Consider the following 16,837-nt stretch of genomic DNA (forward strand, 5'->3'; position numbering starts at 1 on the left):
TACTCCCTAAGTATCTCTGAAAGCAAGGGGTCCCCGGAGCAGAAATTTATGGGGTTCAGCTCCCGAGACCCCCTACTTCAATCCAGAGTTAAAAATTGTAAAAAAAAAAAAAATTTCTAGTGCTTGGATTACCACTTTAACATTTATAATGACAGCATAAACAAACCTGCCATTAACAAAAAAATCATAAATCAAAGTCAAAAAAGTCTTCCGACAAGTGCCGACAGGATAGTGTGTGTATGTATATACATCTGAAACCTAAGCCACTGCATGTTAATGGTTTGTCAGTTGTACTCATTTTGTTACTCTGGGGGTAAAACGACAACTATTTCTCATGTCTCCCTTTCAATAAAGCCATTCTCTTGGACAGATAACATAACGGACATGAAGGCTGTGCTTTATTACCCAGAAACCATTGCATCCCTTCAGTGGAAAGAAAAAGTCCAGTCCAGCATGTTTATTACAACATGTTGTCAATACTTGTGGTTTCGCACAGGGGGGGCTCAACTCCAGTCCTCAAGCCCGCCCCCAACAGGTCAGCTTTTCAGGATATCCAGCAGAGGTGGCTCAGTCTTCTTCACGGATTCTTCGACTGAGCTATATCAATGCTATACCAGGATACACAAGTAGACCTCACTGGGGATACGCATTTATCCTTTTGATTTGAGATACACGCTGAGATATATTCACGGCATATATCCCAGTGCGCTACTACGTCGCCACCCCACCTTGGGGATTTGAAACCTTATTCACTGTAAATAACTTTCACCGTGTTTAATCTTGGAAGTAATAAAATGCTATTATTTTGTGGCCCCATCTGGGCCATTTGTTTTTTTTAGAGCATAGCATATCACATGGGTTACACGACAGTGGAACTGGTTCTTATTACAGCACTGGGTCTGGTATCAGTATACTATTCATCTGCGTCGGGGATTTGTTTCTTGTTTTGTATATCTGATGTAACAAGTTTTTGGGAAGACTTGTATATCTTTTCCCTTTGGCTGCCTTCCTATCTGAGGGTTAACACCTCTCAAGGAATCACCATTCACCTCAATAATTGGTATATATTCAACATGACACATTGAGTAATCACAGGCATCACAGGCATCCAGTTAGGATCATAGTTTGCACACTAGTGCATTAGGCACTATCACTTCACAAGTTAATTTTTAGGTCAAGTGCTTTTTTGTACGCTATTAGTTAGCAGTGTTGTTACACGACAGTCATATATGAGATATTATATCTCTTTGACTAATGCAGTCCCACTCTCCTACAAACGCCCGTATTGAGTGCAGTACTTGGGGACCTTTTTCTGACCCTTTGAGGATCAAATTCGTATACCTGTATGTTATTACCTTATGCACCTTGCGTCTTACTACCATATAATACGATACTTAGGAGTACCATGGGTGAGCGGTCTGGTCATTCTCCTATTGCTTAAAGTCCTCCTTGCACGCAGAGCGCACACCGTTTTATTCCATATCTCATGCGTGTGTTATAGATACTTGCAGTTGATTTTCCAATGAGCTTTTTTCCTCTTGACAATGCATCTCGCTTTGCTTAGACCAGGGGTGGGCAACTCCAGTCCTCAAGGGACACCAATGGGTCAGGTTTTCAGGATATCTCTGCTTCAGCACAGGTGGCTCAGCTCAATGACTGAGCCACCTGTGCTGAAGCAGGGATATCCTTAAAGCCTGACCTGTTGGTGGCCCTTGAAGACTGGAGTTGGCCAGTCCTGGCTTAACCCGATTTACTCACTTACTGTACCTTGGTTGCACTGGACCACATAGCACCTCACAGCAGTTCTTCACCAGGTTACCATGATTGTAGGGGTTTTGAATACGATTCTTACCAGTCCAAGATCCCTTTATCTAGAAAATGAAGAAACAAAATATGGAAACATTTCATTAGAATGTGATGGTTGAAACCGCGCACAGCTTCAAAATCACATTGCCGGCAGCCAGCCTCACTCACACTGGTGAGATCCAGAAGGTCTAAAAAGCTGTCTGTGAGTAGGGTTGCTGGCTTCTTTAACCCCGGCTGTGCTGAAAAGCTGCGTAATGTGGCAGGCATAAGCTTATAGGGATTCAAGTTAAAATGGATTTGAAGCAAAAGATGACATTGTGTGCTCATTTGCATGTAATTTCCCAGAATCCCTAGCTGCAGTGGAAGCATTGTATGCCAAAAGATAATGGGGCAAGGCAGAGCTGCAGACCTGTCTGAGACACGTGCTCACAAGTGGTATTTTTATTTGCTATTAGAATGTGATGAAACGTTTACAAATTAAACCAGTCCCGATATCAAACACTACCAGAGATTCATTTCTAAAGTCTAGAAATAAAGGATTTGCACAGGACACAGGGTATATAGTATATAAAACATATAGGACTATTAACTATAGTTATCAACTTTGCTACTTGTATCACTGCTTGAATGGAGTGTACCTGTGGTAGAAAATTAGTATCTAAACGTTCTATATTGAGCAGGAGATACGGATATAAATTGTTCTGTATAATTGACACATTAGCAATATGATTAGGAAGATCACATTCTGTATGTAAAAACTCTAGCGATCTGTTATGTCATTCCTATACAATATGCATTTAGTGTAACACAATAAGGTCTCCACCTCTTCTTAAGCATGCAACGCAAGTAAACAATGTACGTGTTGTGATATTCAGGAATTACACAATATACAAGACAGAAACCATTTCCTGTTCAGAAAAGAAGAATGTGAATAATGTGTATTAATACAAAGGGAACAAGCAATCTTGTTAAATTGTCTTCTGCTTCCTGGAGACAGAATCTCAGGAACTGCAAATAGTGAACAGGGGTTTTTATTCCATCAGATCAATGTTTGGGCCCATTCCTAAGGACTCATCTACTATCCGTATTTACAGTTCCTGAGTGTGCCTAGTTTCAGTGCATTCAGGCACAGGCAGTTGTGCCCGTTGTTACGAGGAGAACAGATACAGACCAGCGCCCGTAGTAACAGTCCGATAAGTCCAAATGAGGAGAGATGGGAGAAAGGATCCAATGAACAGAAGTTCTCCAATCAAGAGGTCCGTGACATGTGGACAGAAACAAAAATAAAAATCATAGTGTAAACTGTAACAGAGACTAGGTAAAACACAACACAAAACAATAAAGACAAAAGACAAACAACAAAAAACATATACATAGAACACTGAAGCTGTAATAAAAACTATTCAAACAAACGAGCCTGCTGCTGCGGGTCATCAAGGGGTTAAAACCCAAAACCCTACTTACAGTAGGACCGGATAATTGAGCGTGTGAACCAAGCAGGAAAGAATGCCAAATGCAGGGGAAGTCCTCCGTGGGCGCTTCAGGTGAGCTCTGTCTCTCTCCGGTTGGTAGAAAGTTCCCAAAAATGGATACAGGGACAGGGGTGCTACACACGCCCTGGGTCAAAGGTTACGGCGCCTGTGGAGAGAGACGGTTGTGTGTAGCGTCTCTGACCACACTATGAGGAAACAACGTCATCACGAGAGAAGTTGTAGCAGATGTGTGTAGCCCCTCTGTCCCTGTATCCATTTTTGGGAACTTTCTACCAACCGGAGAGAGACAGAGCTCACCTGAAGCGCCCACGGAGGACTTCCCCTGCATTTGGCATTCTTTCCTGCTTGGTTCACACGCTCAATTATCCAGTCCTGCTGTAAGTAGGGTTTTGGGTTTTAACCCCTTGATGACCCACTGCAGCAGGCTCCTTTGTTTGAATAAATAGTTTTTATTACAGCTTCAGTATTCTATGTATATGTTTTTTGTTGTTTGTCTTTATTGTTTTGTGTTGAGTTTTACCTAGTCTCTGTTACAGTTTACACTATGATTTTTATTTTTGTTTCTGTCCACATGTCACGGACCTCTTGATTGGAGAACTCCTGTTCATTGGACCCTTTCTCCCATCTCTCCTCATTTGGACTTATCGGACTGTTACTTCGGGCGCTGGTCTGTATCTGTACTCTGTATTTCTGGTGTTGTTCATACCAGTTTTCCTGGCTGCCCTGGCATCTGTTATTGTATTCCAATCAATTTATTTTTCTATCATTCACACATACAGGCGGTCCTCGTTTTACGACGAACGACTTATCCGCCGCTAGTCAATGCATCCCTATGGCCCGTTTTACGACGCCCGAACGGCTTATCCGATGCTCTTACGACGTTTTAAAAAATTGCTACAAATGTCCAATCAGAAGGCTGCAGGCTAGGGAAATCATTCTGAACAGTCTGTGTGAAGGTTTGGTGGTGTATTTTAGGCCCTAAACCATGCCTGATAAAAGCAAAAAGCAAAGTGCTGTTACTCCATAAAGGAATAGAAAATCTATTACTTTGGAGACCGAACAAAACATAATAAAGCGCTCCGAGAAAGGAGAGACGAACACAGAAATTGGACGTGCCTTGGATATACCTCGCACAACTATTGTGACAATAATCAAAGACAAGGCAAGAATCCTGGAACAGATCAAGGGCTCAGCACCTATGCAAGGTACGACAATAAGGCAACGTGCTGGGCATATTGCTGAGGTAGAAAAACTCCTCATCATATGGCTGGAAGATCAATCCCAGTGTCATGTGCCTATTAGTTTAGCCTTAATTCAGGCCAAGGCTTTGAGTCTGTATGAGGACATTAAGCAACCGCATGGAGAAGGGACCACTGAGGAAACGTTCACTGCAAGTAAGGGCTGGTTTATGCGGTTTAAAGAGAGGGCAAACTTGCATAACATTAAAGTGACCGGTGAAGCTGCTAGTGCTGATGAGGAGGCAGCTAAAACTTTCCCTGTTACATTGGCCAAAATTATAGAAGACAGTGGCTATTGTGCACGTCAAGTGTTCAATGTTGATGAGACTGGGCTCTACTGGAAGAAAATGCCCAGTAGAAGCTACATTGCAAAAGAGGAAAAATCAATGCCTGGGTTAAAAGTTGCAAAGGACAGGCTGACTCTTCTGCTTGGATCAAATGCTGCAGGCGATTTCAAGCTAAAACTTTTGCTTGTTTATCATGCAGAAAACCCTAGGGCATTCATGGGTTTTGCTTGTTTATCATGCAGAAAACCCTAGGGCATTCATGGGTTGTGCAAAGAACACACTTCCAGTGATTTGGAAGTCCAACCTTAAGGCGTGGGTAACAGGGAGCCTTTTTGAGGACTGGTTCCAGCATCAATTTATTCCAGCTGTGCAGTTATATTGCATGAACCAGAACCTCGATTTTAAAGCATTGCTGCTCCTGGACAATGCTCCTGGCCACCCCGTGTACCTGGATGACAATCATCCAAACGTCATGGTGGTGTTCATGCCCCCCAACACCACCTCATTGATACAGCCGATGGACCAGGGGGTTATCGCTTACTTCAAGGCCTACTATCTTAGGCGAACATTTGCCCAGGCCATCAGAGCAACTGATGTGGAAGGTGGTCCAACCTTAAAAGAATTTTGGAAGGGTTACAACATTCTCCATGCAGTAAGAAACATCGGAGAGGTATGGAATGAGGTAAAACAATCCAATTTAAATGGAGTTTGGCGTAATTTGTGCCCTGATTTTGTGTCTGATGTCCAAGGCCTTACAGAGACTGTTGCAGAGGTTACAGAAACTGTTGTGCAAATGGCCAGAGATCTCAACTTGGAGGTGGAAACCGAGGATATTGAGGAGTTGCTCGCCTCATATTCTAACGAGTTGAGCAATGAAGACCTCATGCAATTAGAAGAGCAAAAAATTGCTGAAGAGGAGGCCCACCAATCTGCTGATGTGGGACAGCCACAGCCACGTAAATTATTGTCAACCAAAATGTTGGCTGCGGCATTCAAGCACATTGATAGCGCACTGGCCATATTTGAGGACAATGACCCTAACATTGAACGGAGTTGAACAGTCAGTCGTGGGGTGTCTAACCAAATCAGCTGCTATAGAGAGATCTACACGCAGAAAAGGAAAGGATCTGTCCAGACTTCAATGAAGAGATTCTTCAAGAGGCCGAAAACCTTCAAGTCCACCTACATCACCTCCAAAAAGTCTGTTGTCTGTTGAAGATCCCCCCCCAATCATCTTCCTCCAATAATTGATGTGTTTTTTTTTGCTCATGTACATTTCTGTACAGAATACAGCATAGTTTTATTTTCATAGTTTTATTTTACAGTTCTGGAATCAATAAATATAATGTTTCCATCATAATCTATGTGTGTGCTGCATATCTTATTGCTTGAGTAACATTTTCTGTGTATTTTAGCATTAAAAATGCCTTCAGGAACGGAATGTTTGATTTAAACAGTTTTCCTATGGGAAAACGGGTTTCGCTTTACGACGCTTCGCTATCCGACGCCATTTTGAGTAACGCATTGCGTCGGATAACCGAGGACTGCCTGTACATACAAATATATATATATATATATATATATATATATATATATATATATATATATATATATATTTTACTTTTACCCTTACCCTGAAGGGGATTGGCACTTAGGAGCACTCTCTTTCTGCCCGTTGTTACGAGTCACCCTTTTTGCATGATATAGGAGCAGTGAGAAAACCCAATTATCAATCTCATACAGTATTTAGCTTCTCAATACAAACTAATAAATAATCCCAATAGTTAAAGGTTAAACAAAAACTGACTGAGGTATTTGACAGTAATATGTGGGCAGAACTGTATATGACTTAGGATATGCTTTAGGTGTAGCAGAGCATGCATCTCAATCTCAACCCCCTTATAACGCTGTGCTTGGGGTCCAATGAATCACATTGTGTTATAAGCGGATCGCATTAGAAATAATGTACAACAATGTATTTAAGACACCAATAATCGTGTTGTAAAGTATAAATAAATTCAAAAATTGGAAGCCACACTTGCATCGTGTTATAACGTGAATTTTATATATATTCCCAGAATCCCTTGCTGCAGTGGAAGTGCTGTGTGCTGGGTGTTAATGGGGAAAGGCGGGGTTGCAGACCTGCCTAAGACATGCAGATGAGCATACAGTTGTATTTACATTTGCATATATAATATATACATTATATATATATATATATATATATATATATATATATATATATATATATATATATTTATTTTTTTGTGATACCATCAGGTATCTCTAGCTGCTGGAACAGTGCAGTAAGTGTGCTTTCCAGCTCACACAGAGTTTATCCTCTCTGGAATGGCTGTTCACCTGCTGGCTAATTAATCAGGATGGACTCCCTCAGTGAATAAGGAAGTGTTTAAGGCAAACACAGAGTGATGCCATGCTGCCACAGAGAGTGAGAGAGCCGTGCTGAGATTCACAGAGTGAGAGACTGTTTTTCCCAAGAGAAGGGGGAAGGGGGGGGGGAAGAGAAGAGAGAGAGAGGCTCCCCAGCTAATGGAAGCTGGTTCAGAGGACCTACAGAGGGGTTTCTCTGGGCTCAACGTAGGGGCCGAGTTCCCCAGAGAAGAACGGACGACAGAGACCGTGCTGAAGCAGAAGACGTCTGTTCCAAACCCTGGACTAAACAGATAAGGCAAACGTTTTATTATTATCTGCACAGACTTTGAATGGAATGTATATGTTTTAAGGCCGACAACCGGCTTAGCTGGCTGCCCTGATAGTAAGGGCCTGAAGAAGTCAGTTAGTTCCCTGACAGGGATAGGTATTTATTTATGCTTTTGATTTTTGTTATGTTTTCTTAAAAGGGACGGTGGGCCTGCTAATATGTTAATAAACCCCACGTAAATAGAAACAGTGTGTTTCCGGTCATATTTGGGATAAAAGAGACTGCAACGTGGTGTGGGCATCACTAAAAAAAATATATATATATATATAAATATATAAATATGTATGTACTCTTTGACAAAGGGCGTCCTGCCCGAAACGCGTCAGAGTTCCTGATTGTGTGTTCCTCGTATACCATGGATTAAAGTTTCATATTTTTTAACTTCATTACTGGTGTTTAGCCCCCATTTTTTCCACAGTTGTGCTCTGCTCTGATCCTCTGGATTACCTTCCCTTATTTCAGGGGCTCAAATGTAATTGGACAAATTAACACAAATCATAAATAAAATGCTCATTTTTAATACTTTGTCGAGAACCCTTTGCAGGCAATGACTGATTGAAGTCTGGAACGCATGGACATCACCAAAGGCTGGGTTTCCTCATTTGTGATGCTTTGCCAGGCCTTTACTGCAGCTGTCTTCAGTTGTTGTTTGTTCGTGGGTTTTTCTGCCTTAAGTTTTGTCTTCAGCAAGTGAAATGCATGCTCGATCGGGTTGAGATCAGGTGATTGACTCGGCCATTGCAGAATATTCCACTTCTTTGTCTTAAAAAACACTCCTGGGTTGCTTTCGCAGTATGTTTTGGGTCATTGTCCCTCTGTAAAGTGAAGCGCCGTCCAATCAACTTAGCTGAATTTGGCTGAATCTGAGCAGACAATATATCCCTATACACTTCAGAATTCATCCGGCTGCTTCTGTCACATCATCAATAAATACTAGTGAGACCCAGTGCCATTGTAAGCCATGCATGCCCATGCAATCACACTGCCTCCACCGTATTTTACAGATGATGTGGTATGCTTCGAATCATTAGCCGCTCCAAGACTTCTCCATACTTTTTTCTTCCCATCATTCTGGTAAAGGTTGATCTTAGTTTCATCTGTCCAAAGAATGCTGTTCCAGAATTGGCCTGGCTTTTTTAGTTATTGTTTGTCAAAGTCTAATCTGGCCTTTCTATTCTTGAGGCTTATGAATGGTTTGCACCTTGTGATGAACCCTCTGTATTTGCTCTCGTGAAGTCTTCTCTTTATGGTAGACTTGGAAAATTATATGCCTAGCTCCTGGAGAGTATTCTTCACTTGGCTGGATGTTGTGAAGGGGTTTTTCTTTACCATGGAAAGGATCCTACGCTCATCCACCGCTGTCTTCTTCCGTGGACAGCTAACACTTGAACAGGTGACCACCAGGGGTCACTATAAGCCCTATAAATTGCACTCTTAAGTTACAGTATCAATATTAGACACTGTTATGGATGGAAAATATGTAATTAGTAGGACCAAAGAAAGGGTCCACTGACCCTATGACAACAGACTCAAAAGCATAATTAAAACCAAAAAAAATAATAACATTTTAATACCATCTGTGGACGTTGCTTCCCTGCACTGCGATGACCTACCCAAATCCATATGTATGATTTAAGTGTCCACTTCCATCTGTGGACGTTGCTCTATGTGGTGCTATGATGGGGAAATGTCCCTATCCCGTTTGATGTCCATATTAATCATATATCTTGCTAACATCATCTTACTTGACCACCCAGTATTTGTCACTAGTTGCTAAACCCAGAGTGGTCTGCATACCTTCACTGTTATATCTATACCCCATATAGTTAGATCTGGATACAGATATCAGTTATATATTATGTTCCTATACCCCCTCTATTAAAAATATGTATTTTCTCGTCTCCTCGGTTTATATACTAAACACGATATTCATGTTCATACACACTTAGAGCCATTATGACTCCAATACACTCCTTGTATACATTTACCTATTATGCCGCTATGTATCCACGCCCATCTAGAGGCAGGACCAGATCTTTATTTACTACTGGTCGACATGACAGCTCCTCCCTGACATCAGACCTTAAAATGCGGCGTCTACACTCACGGTTTGTGACTCCTCCCCCTGAAGAAGCGTGCCTAGCACGTGAAACGTACGTCGGGGTATGGTGACGTCAGACGCATGACGTACACCAGGAGAGACGGTTTGGTGTATGGGGATACGAAGATAAGGTAGTACAGTGGCGGACACAGCCATATATCCATTTTTCCCCCCGTGATTATACCACTACAGAGAATGAGGCCCAGTATTGAATATTCTGCAAAGCTGTAACCCTCTGGTATATTTATTACGATACAATACCGGTATATTGAGGAATACAATCTCCTCCGTGATATTATATCAATAAACGCAGATATACCTTTTGTGGTAACTATCCATGCAGCCATTATGAATGTGTGACATATCTCTGTTTTGGTTTTCTACTTTCTGGGGATTTATTTATATGTGTCTACGGTTACGCTGTGTCGGGTGGTGATAGTGACTTCATTAGTAACTACCCTCTAGTGCCAAGTTCTATCAACAGTTTTTGTTCCCCTACAAATTCACTGTTACTCCACTCTTCATACCTTATATCCACACAGGACATTAGTTCCTATATGAGCAGTGGGTATATATATACCAGCTCATCCCTATATTTAACCGTCTCTCCCACTGAGGATTTTAATATCCTGTGTTTATATGTTCACTATATATGTTGTTTTGTCACAAAACAGGTTTATTCAAATTTTATTATTTTTTAGTTTTTAATTATGCTTTTGAGTCTGTTTTCCTAGGGTCAGTGGACCCTTTCTTTGGTCCTACTAATTACATATTTTCCTTCCATAACAGTGTCTAATATTGATACTGTAACTTAAGAGTGGAATTTATAGGGCTTATAGTGACCCTTGGTGGTCACCTATTCAAGTGTTAGCTATTTAATTTTCCCTGTGCACCAAGTTTTTTAACCACATGTACTACTAGGTGAGCGATTAGTCACTATGTTTTTGTTTCTTCCGTGGACATCCAGGCCTTTTTGTGTTGCAGGGCTCACCAGTGCGTTCTTTTTTTCTCAGAATGTACCAAACTGTTGATTTGGCCACTCCTAATGTTCCTGCTATCTCTCTGATGGATTTTCTTTTTTTTTTTGCAGCCTAAGGATGCCCTGTTTCACTTGCATTGAGAGCTCCTTTTACCGCATGTTGTGGGTTCACAGCAACAGTTTCCAAATGCAAATGCCACACCCGGAATCAACTCCAGACCTTTTACCTGCTTAATTGATGATGAAATAAAGAAATAGCCCACCCCTATTCATTAAACAGCTTTTGAGTTAATTGTCCAATTACTTTTTGTCCCTTGAAAAAGAGGGGGCTACATATAAAAGAGATGTAATTCCTAAACCCTTCCTCCAATTTGGATGTGAATACCCTCAAATTAAAGCTGATAGACTGCACGTTATAACAAAACTTGTATCAGTGTCTAATTATTACGGAACCCAACTGTATATAATATATATATATATATATCCTGCCGAATTTGGTTAAAATTTGTGCCGTTTTGAAAGGTTCTGTCCGCCACCATCTTAATTCAAAATGGCATCCAAGCATAGACAGAAATCTGCTCCTTGATCATAGTAACCATTATGCAAAATTTGGTTAAGATATCTTAAGAAGTGTCCAAATGCATTACGTACCGACAAACAGCTTTCCAAAATACAGTATATAGGAGATACTTACATCTTCATTGGTTGTCTGGTTCAGGGACACCAGGAATGTGTGGAAACCGGTTAATCCCACGACAGACCAGAGAGTGAAGAAGCAGATAACAACTTCCAGGACCGTGAAAAACTGGTTAAGGAATACAGTATATTTACAGTTTCACAGGAAACAATGTAGCCATCAATGGCATTTCATGTAATTCATTCTGAAGGGAAAATAAATAGTATGAGTTGGAGTACATATATTTATCCCATGCATTATCCATGGACAGATATATATATATTATTTAAGGTTATGGTGGGTAAATAAAAAGTGACAAAAACCCTCCACAGTATAGCATATAGCAACTGTAAATATTCCTGTATATTCATTTGCATGTCTTAGACAGGTCTGCAACCCTGTCTTTCCCCATTATCGCCCAGCACACAGCACTTCCACTGCAGCAAGGGATTCTGGGAAATGACATGCAAATGAGCACACAGTGCCACCTTTTATCTCACATTACATGAACAACACCTTTTATCTCAAGTTCATGTAATGTGAGCTTGAGATAAAAGGTGGCACTGTGTGCTCATGTGCTCATTTGCATGTCATTTCCCAGAATCCCTTGCTGCAGTGGAAGTGCTGTGTGCTGGGCGATAATGGGGAAAGACAGGGTTGCAGACCTGTCTAAGACATGCAAATGAATAAACAGGAATATTTACAGTTGATATAGATATATATATATATATATATATATATATATATATATATATACACACACACAGGCATACCCCGCTTTAAGTACACTCACTTTAAGTACACTCGCGAGTAAGTACATATCGCCCAATAGGCAAACAGCAGCTCAAGCATGCGCCTGTCATCACGTCCTTAACAGCAATACTGGCTCCCTACTTGTACCGAAGCTGTGCGCAAGCAGGGAGACTATAGAGCCTGTTACAAATGCGTTATTTACAGCAGTTATGCACGTATATAACAATTGCAGTACAGTACATGCATCGATAAAGTGAAGCACTACCTTTTTCCACTTAAGTACATTTTCACTTTACATACATGCTCCGGTCCCATTGCGTACGTTAATGCGGGGTATGCCTGTATATATATTTGAGAGCAATATAAATGTGGTGAACCAGAAAACATCAGGTGGGAAACTGTATTCAGGAATAGGAAGCGTTATAGAAATATCAATTTAGTGTTTATTAAATGTATAAAGGTTTACCGCTATCTCATTAGGTTGCCTTTTCCAAAGATTTTACTTCAAAAAATTAGAAATAGAATTCTTAAAATTAAAGAAACTCAATTCAGAATTGTGAAAAAAAATAAACAAATAAATAATAATAATGTATATCTCCATTGCAACAAAATAACACTAAATTTTCCGTTGTGTATAGTCTATTTTGGGAAAAATAACTATATAAAGAACAGGGGGAAAAATATATATATATATATTTAAAAAATAAATACTTCCCGCATGAGTACTTTGGAAATAAATTGTAGTTGCATTGTAAGATATGATAACTGTTACTGCACTCAGCAGCCATTCATGGCATAATGTGCACGGAGAACTTGTCTTTGTGTACTCAAGTACTGACAATACATCGTAGGGCTGTTCTTTATGTGTATTTAAAGTTGTGTACACAATTAAATCCATGGAGAAATTGTCTTGGCCCATTATGAATTAGAAATAGCCATGTGAGTCCAGTTGAGACCGTGCAGAGTAAATGAGTTCTTCAGTATTAGGTGATACCTTTTTTATTTGGACTAACAATCTATACTATAAGACAAGCTTTTAAGAGTTCTCCTCTCCTCCTCAGGTCAGCGATACTGATTTACACAGATTCCAAGAGTTTAGCCCAGATGTAGAGACCAAGCTAACCATCTAAGGCAGAAGCTTACTACTCTACAACTTCTGCCTTAGCATGTTATCTTGTTCTCTACATCTGGGTTAAACTCCTGGAATCTTTTCTAAATTAGAATTGCTGCCCTGTGGAAGAGAGGAGAGCTCTCAAAAGCGTTTCCTAAAATACCAATTGCTAGCAGGGTTGCCAGTTGGCCTCTCCAAAAATACTGGACACAATGGTGAAAGGTGCGACACGCTCGAGAAACACACACACGCCTCTCTATGCCATTTCCTCCTCTCCTTGGTCCCACCCCCAGGCTCTTGATACCTCCACCAGATTGGCTGCATTACTCAGCAGAATCAGGATGGAGGTAGCTGCCCAGCCATCTAGCAAAAGCCCTGCTTTCTCCCTGCTCGGGGAAATCCCGTGGCCCCTGAAGCTGGTCAGGTCACCATTTCCACACAGGCAATACCGAACACATACATGTCCAGTATTACCTCTAATTTTTTACTGTACAGAGTGTCCAAATAGAAGACAGTCCGGTCCAATACTGGACACCTGGCAAACCTATGTAGTCCAAATAAAAAAGGTAATACTGAAGTCCTCAGTTACTTTTGGCCCATTAAAGGGTATCACAATAAACCCTTCTCCAGGACAAATACACCTACCTAAAAAATAATTGTCGTCATGTGAGATCTTTGTGTTAGGGTTCCACGATTATTTGCAGGTTGTCACTTCGACTAGCAGACCAGTATAAAAAATGGATGATGTACGAGTTGCCTACAACTAGGGTATTGTATAAAACAGAGTAAACATGGCAGACTTAGAAAACAACCCTTGGCAAACAGTCACCGAACCAATTGCCAAGAAGACATTCACAAAGGTGATTTCCACATTCTGTAATATAGCAAAGTTATCAATGACGAACAATGGAAATGTTACCATGCAACAACACGTCAAAGTGAATGGAAAGCAAATTCACAGGACTCCTCGTGCTGAAATAAGGTGTTAAAAGGATATGTTCCAGGAGATTCTTTCAATGTATTCAGGAAGCCAACTTTCAAGGAGTCTGCGACAAGAGGAGAGAGTGTGAGAGAGGCCAACACACAAGGATTTTGTTACTCTACTCCAGGGGCGGCCAACTCCAGTCCTCTAGAGCTACCAACAGGTCAGATTTTCAGGATATCCCTGCTTCAGCATAGGTGGCTGAAGCAGGGATATTCTGAAAATCTGACCTATTTGTGGCCCATGAGGACTGGAGTTGGCCACCCCTGCTCTACTCAGATCGAGCAACAGAAAAAGTAACTCACTTAGGGCAACATAGACAATGTTGAAGGCGAAGATGTAGATTGTCAAGAGGGATAAGGAGAGTATGAAGAGGTAGAAATAACGGTAATTCCTCTTTCCAACACAGTTCCCCACCCACGGACAATGATGATCAAATCGCTCTGTCGAAAGAATGGGACAAAGTCAGAGTTGGTGACTGATGTACAATGTCATTTTAACAGTCTCTGGGGTTTGTATTACATCTCCTGCAAAATTCTATATATGCCGGAACCCAAAGATTTCAATGGGGATTTTCAGCCCCAAAAAACAGCCACTTTGGCATATGGAATAAGAATAAGGTCTTAAGATCGTCATTTTTTTAGAATGTCTCTGCAGCAATGTATTAAACCATTTGGGCTTGTTCCCGTCAGTGAGCTCTATGTAGACTGATTAACTGAACACTAGCAATTGCATGATGCACTTAACGCAACAGGATATAGGTATGTCCCTTATCTCTGATTATACACATAAACAAATACAACTCTGGCTGGTTTGAGATGGAATAAACCCCTTTGAATAGCAGCCGTAAGCGCAAGAAATTCAGTTAGCCAGTTAAATGCAGAAAAAATTTTTTTTATATGAAACAGAAAACATGCATCAAGGAGAACTTTTTGGAAGCTTGGGTCAATAAACTGTGATAGTGCCGATTGGCGCATTATCACACAAACTCTGACTCACGTTAATGGCGGTTTCCGTGGTTTCACCCTTAGAATGTCCTAAGGACATACCTGGCGCCCGAGGGCCCATGTGACGTCGTACCAGGTAAATCATGGACGCTTGCTCATTTTTGATGGGGTTATCGAGCTGAACGCTCGAACGGATAATGTCTGCCATGTGATGCATGGCCGTGTCATGTGATGGCTCCTGTAGCCATCACATGACATGGAAGTGGCGGAGGTCTGGTGGCCTTCTGCCGCCGTCACAACTGCATCACCGTAAAGGATGGGGACTTTTATTTTAATTAACCTTAGAATCACAGCTATTTCACTTGGTTTGTAATGCTCCAATACCACTTTCCGATATGAAGCATTGCCCTGTATTTTAGTTTCACTTCCAGATATTTCTCTTTATGGCAGAATTATGTATGGCTCATATGCTTTTCTTCCTTTCTTGTTATAGTGTCAATCAGGTACGTAGCACTTTACAGATTTCAATATGGAGAGAATGGAGTCTCTGTCCCAATCTAATCGGCATGTGGGGAGACCAACAGAAACAGTACAAATACATTTGAGGGCATTGTTAAGTACTGTAGTTTAGGGAGTAGTGGAAATCCAGGTTTATATAAATCACTTTAGTTAAATAGTTTTCATTCAGCAGTCATTGGGTTAAATTTTACAACTGTCAACTATTTGGGCAACGCATACATAATTATATCTATGTGATAAAAACTCCCCTTGCATATCATCACGTGCATTGGCCTTTAAACCCAATAACTTGTGTGAACGCCAGATATCAGTATTTGGTCCATGTGTCTCAAGTCAAATTATATATGTGCAGCCTGGCAAATTTCTCTAATCTGCATTTGTTTAAAATTGAGCAAAGATTAAAAATTGGACTGTACAAGCAGAACTTGTGTGTAATCAGTTTCCACTGTTTCTGTTGGTGAGAAATCAATGCACAGAAAACAAGCTGATAAGCCTCAAAATGAATCATTTTAAAAAGTGAATTGAAGTGTGAAAAATTGCATTTAGCCACCTGTAACGCTGCAAAGAAATTAGCAGAAGCAGAGTCCAAGGGCCACTCCAGGATCATCACCGCCACATTTGGCTCACGATTACACGTTGAAGAGCCCTGCTTTAGCGTACACAATGCCTTCTGTCAGTGAGGCAAAAGTGCTACATTTACAAGAAGCGGCTTGAGTTAGGGGAGAAATTATTTACCTTTTTTGGTGTCATTCTCCCACCTTTAATACAGCCATTTCATCTGGCATTTCTCAAGCAGACTCAACACTGTCTGCCTATATAAATGCTAGCATGAATATGCTATAATGAACCACATGTATTGCATCCTATTATTTGTACTTTTGAGAGAAATCAAAAGGCAAAAATATTGTGACCTTGCAAATTTGTATTAACAAAGGAAAGGTCATTCCCATCCAATCCAATCTTTACCAAGTTAGGAAAGAAATAAGAGAAAGCGCACAAAGCGCCTATAGAAAAGTACAGTTCTAATGAAAAAAATACATTAAAAAAGCATATGGTTTTACACTCACTTGGTGTCCATAAATAAAAGTCTTCACACTTTTAAGGGGCAGTTTGGCACCCACTCAGAGGGTCCTCTAGCGTCCCATTGTATCCGGATCCTTGTTTGTCTGCTGCTGTATGCTCCTGCGACGTCACTTGCTATGCAAATCGATCTCCGGAGCAAT

General features: G+C 40.8%; 1 protein-coding gene across 4 annotated transcripts in view; it reads right to left on the minus strand.

The window, feature by feature from the left end:
• ZDHHC9 (zDHHC palmitoyltransferase 9) overlaps positions 1–16,837 on the minus strand; it is a 76,057-nt gene that overhangs the window by 27,316 nt on the left and 31,904 nt on the right. For all 4 annotated transcript variants that reach the window (XM_075572831.1, XM_075572832.1, XM_075572833.1 and 1 more), the window contains exons 5-8: positions 14,454–14,591; positions 14,164–14,212; positions 11,321–11,423; positions 1,768–1,871 (exon numbers count right to left, since the gene is read on the minus strand). In XM_075572831.1, the coding sequence (XP_075428946.1) occupies positions 1,768–1,871; positions 11,321–11,423; positions 14,164–14,212; positions 14,454–14,591 (394 nt within the window). The remainder of the gene's footprint in view (positions 1–1,767; positions 1,872–11,320; positions 11,424–14,163; positions 14,213–14,453; positions 14,592–16,837) is intronic.

This window comes from Ascaphus truei, chromosome 16 (assembly GCF_040206685.1).
Source record: "Ascaphus truei isolate aAscTru1 chromosome 16, aAscTru1.hap1, whole genome shotgun sequence".
In the NCBI taxonomy this organism is placed as follows: Eukaryota; Metazoa; Chordata; class Amphibia; order Anura; family Ascaphidae; genus Ascaphus; species Ascaphus truei.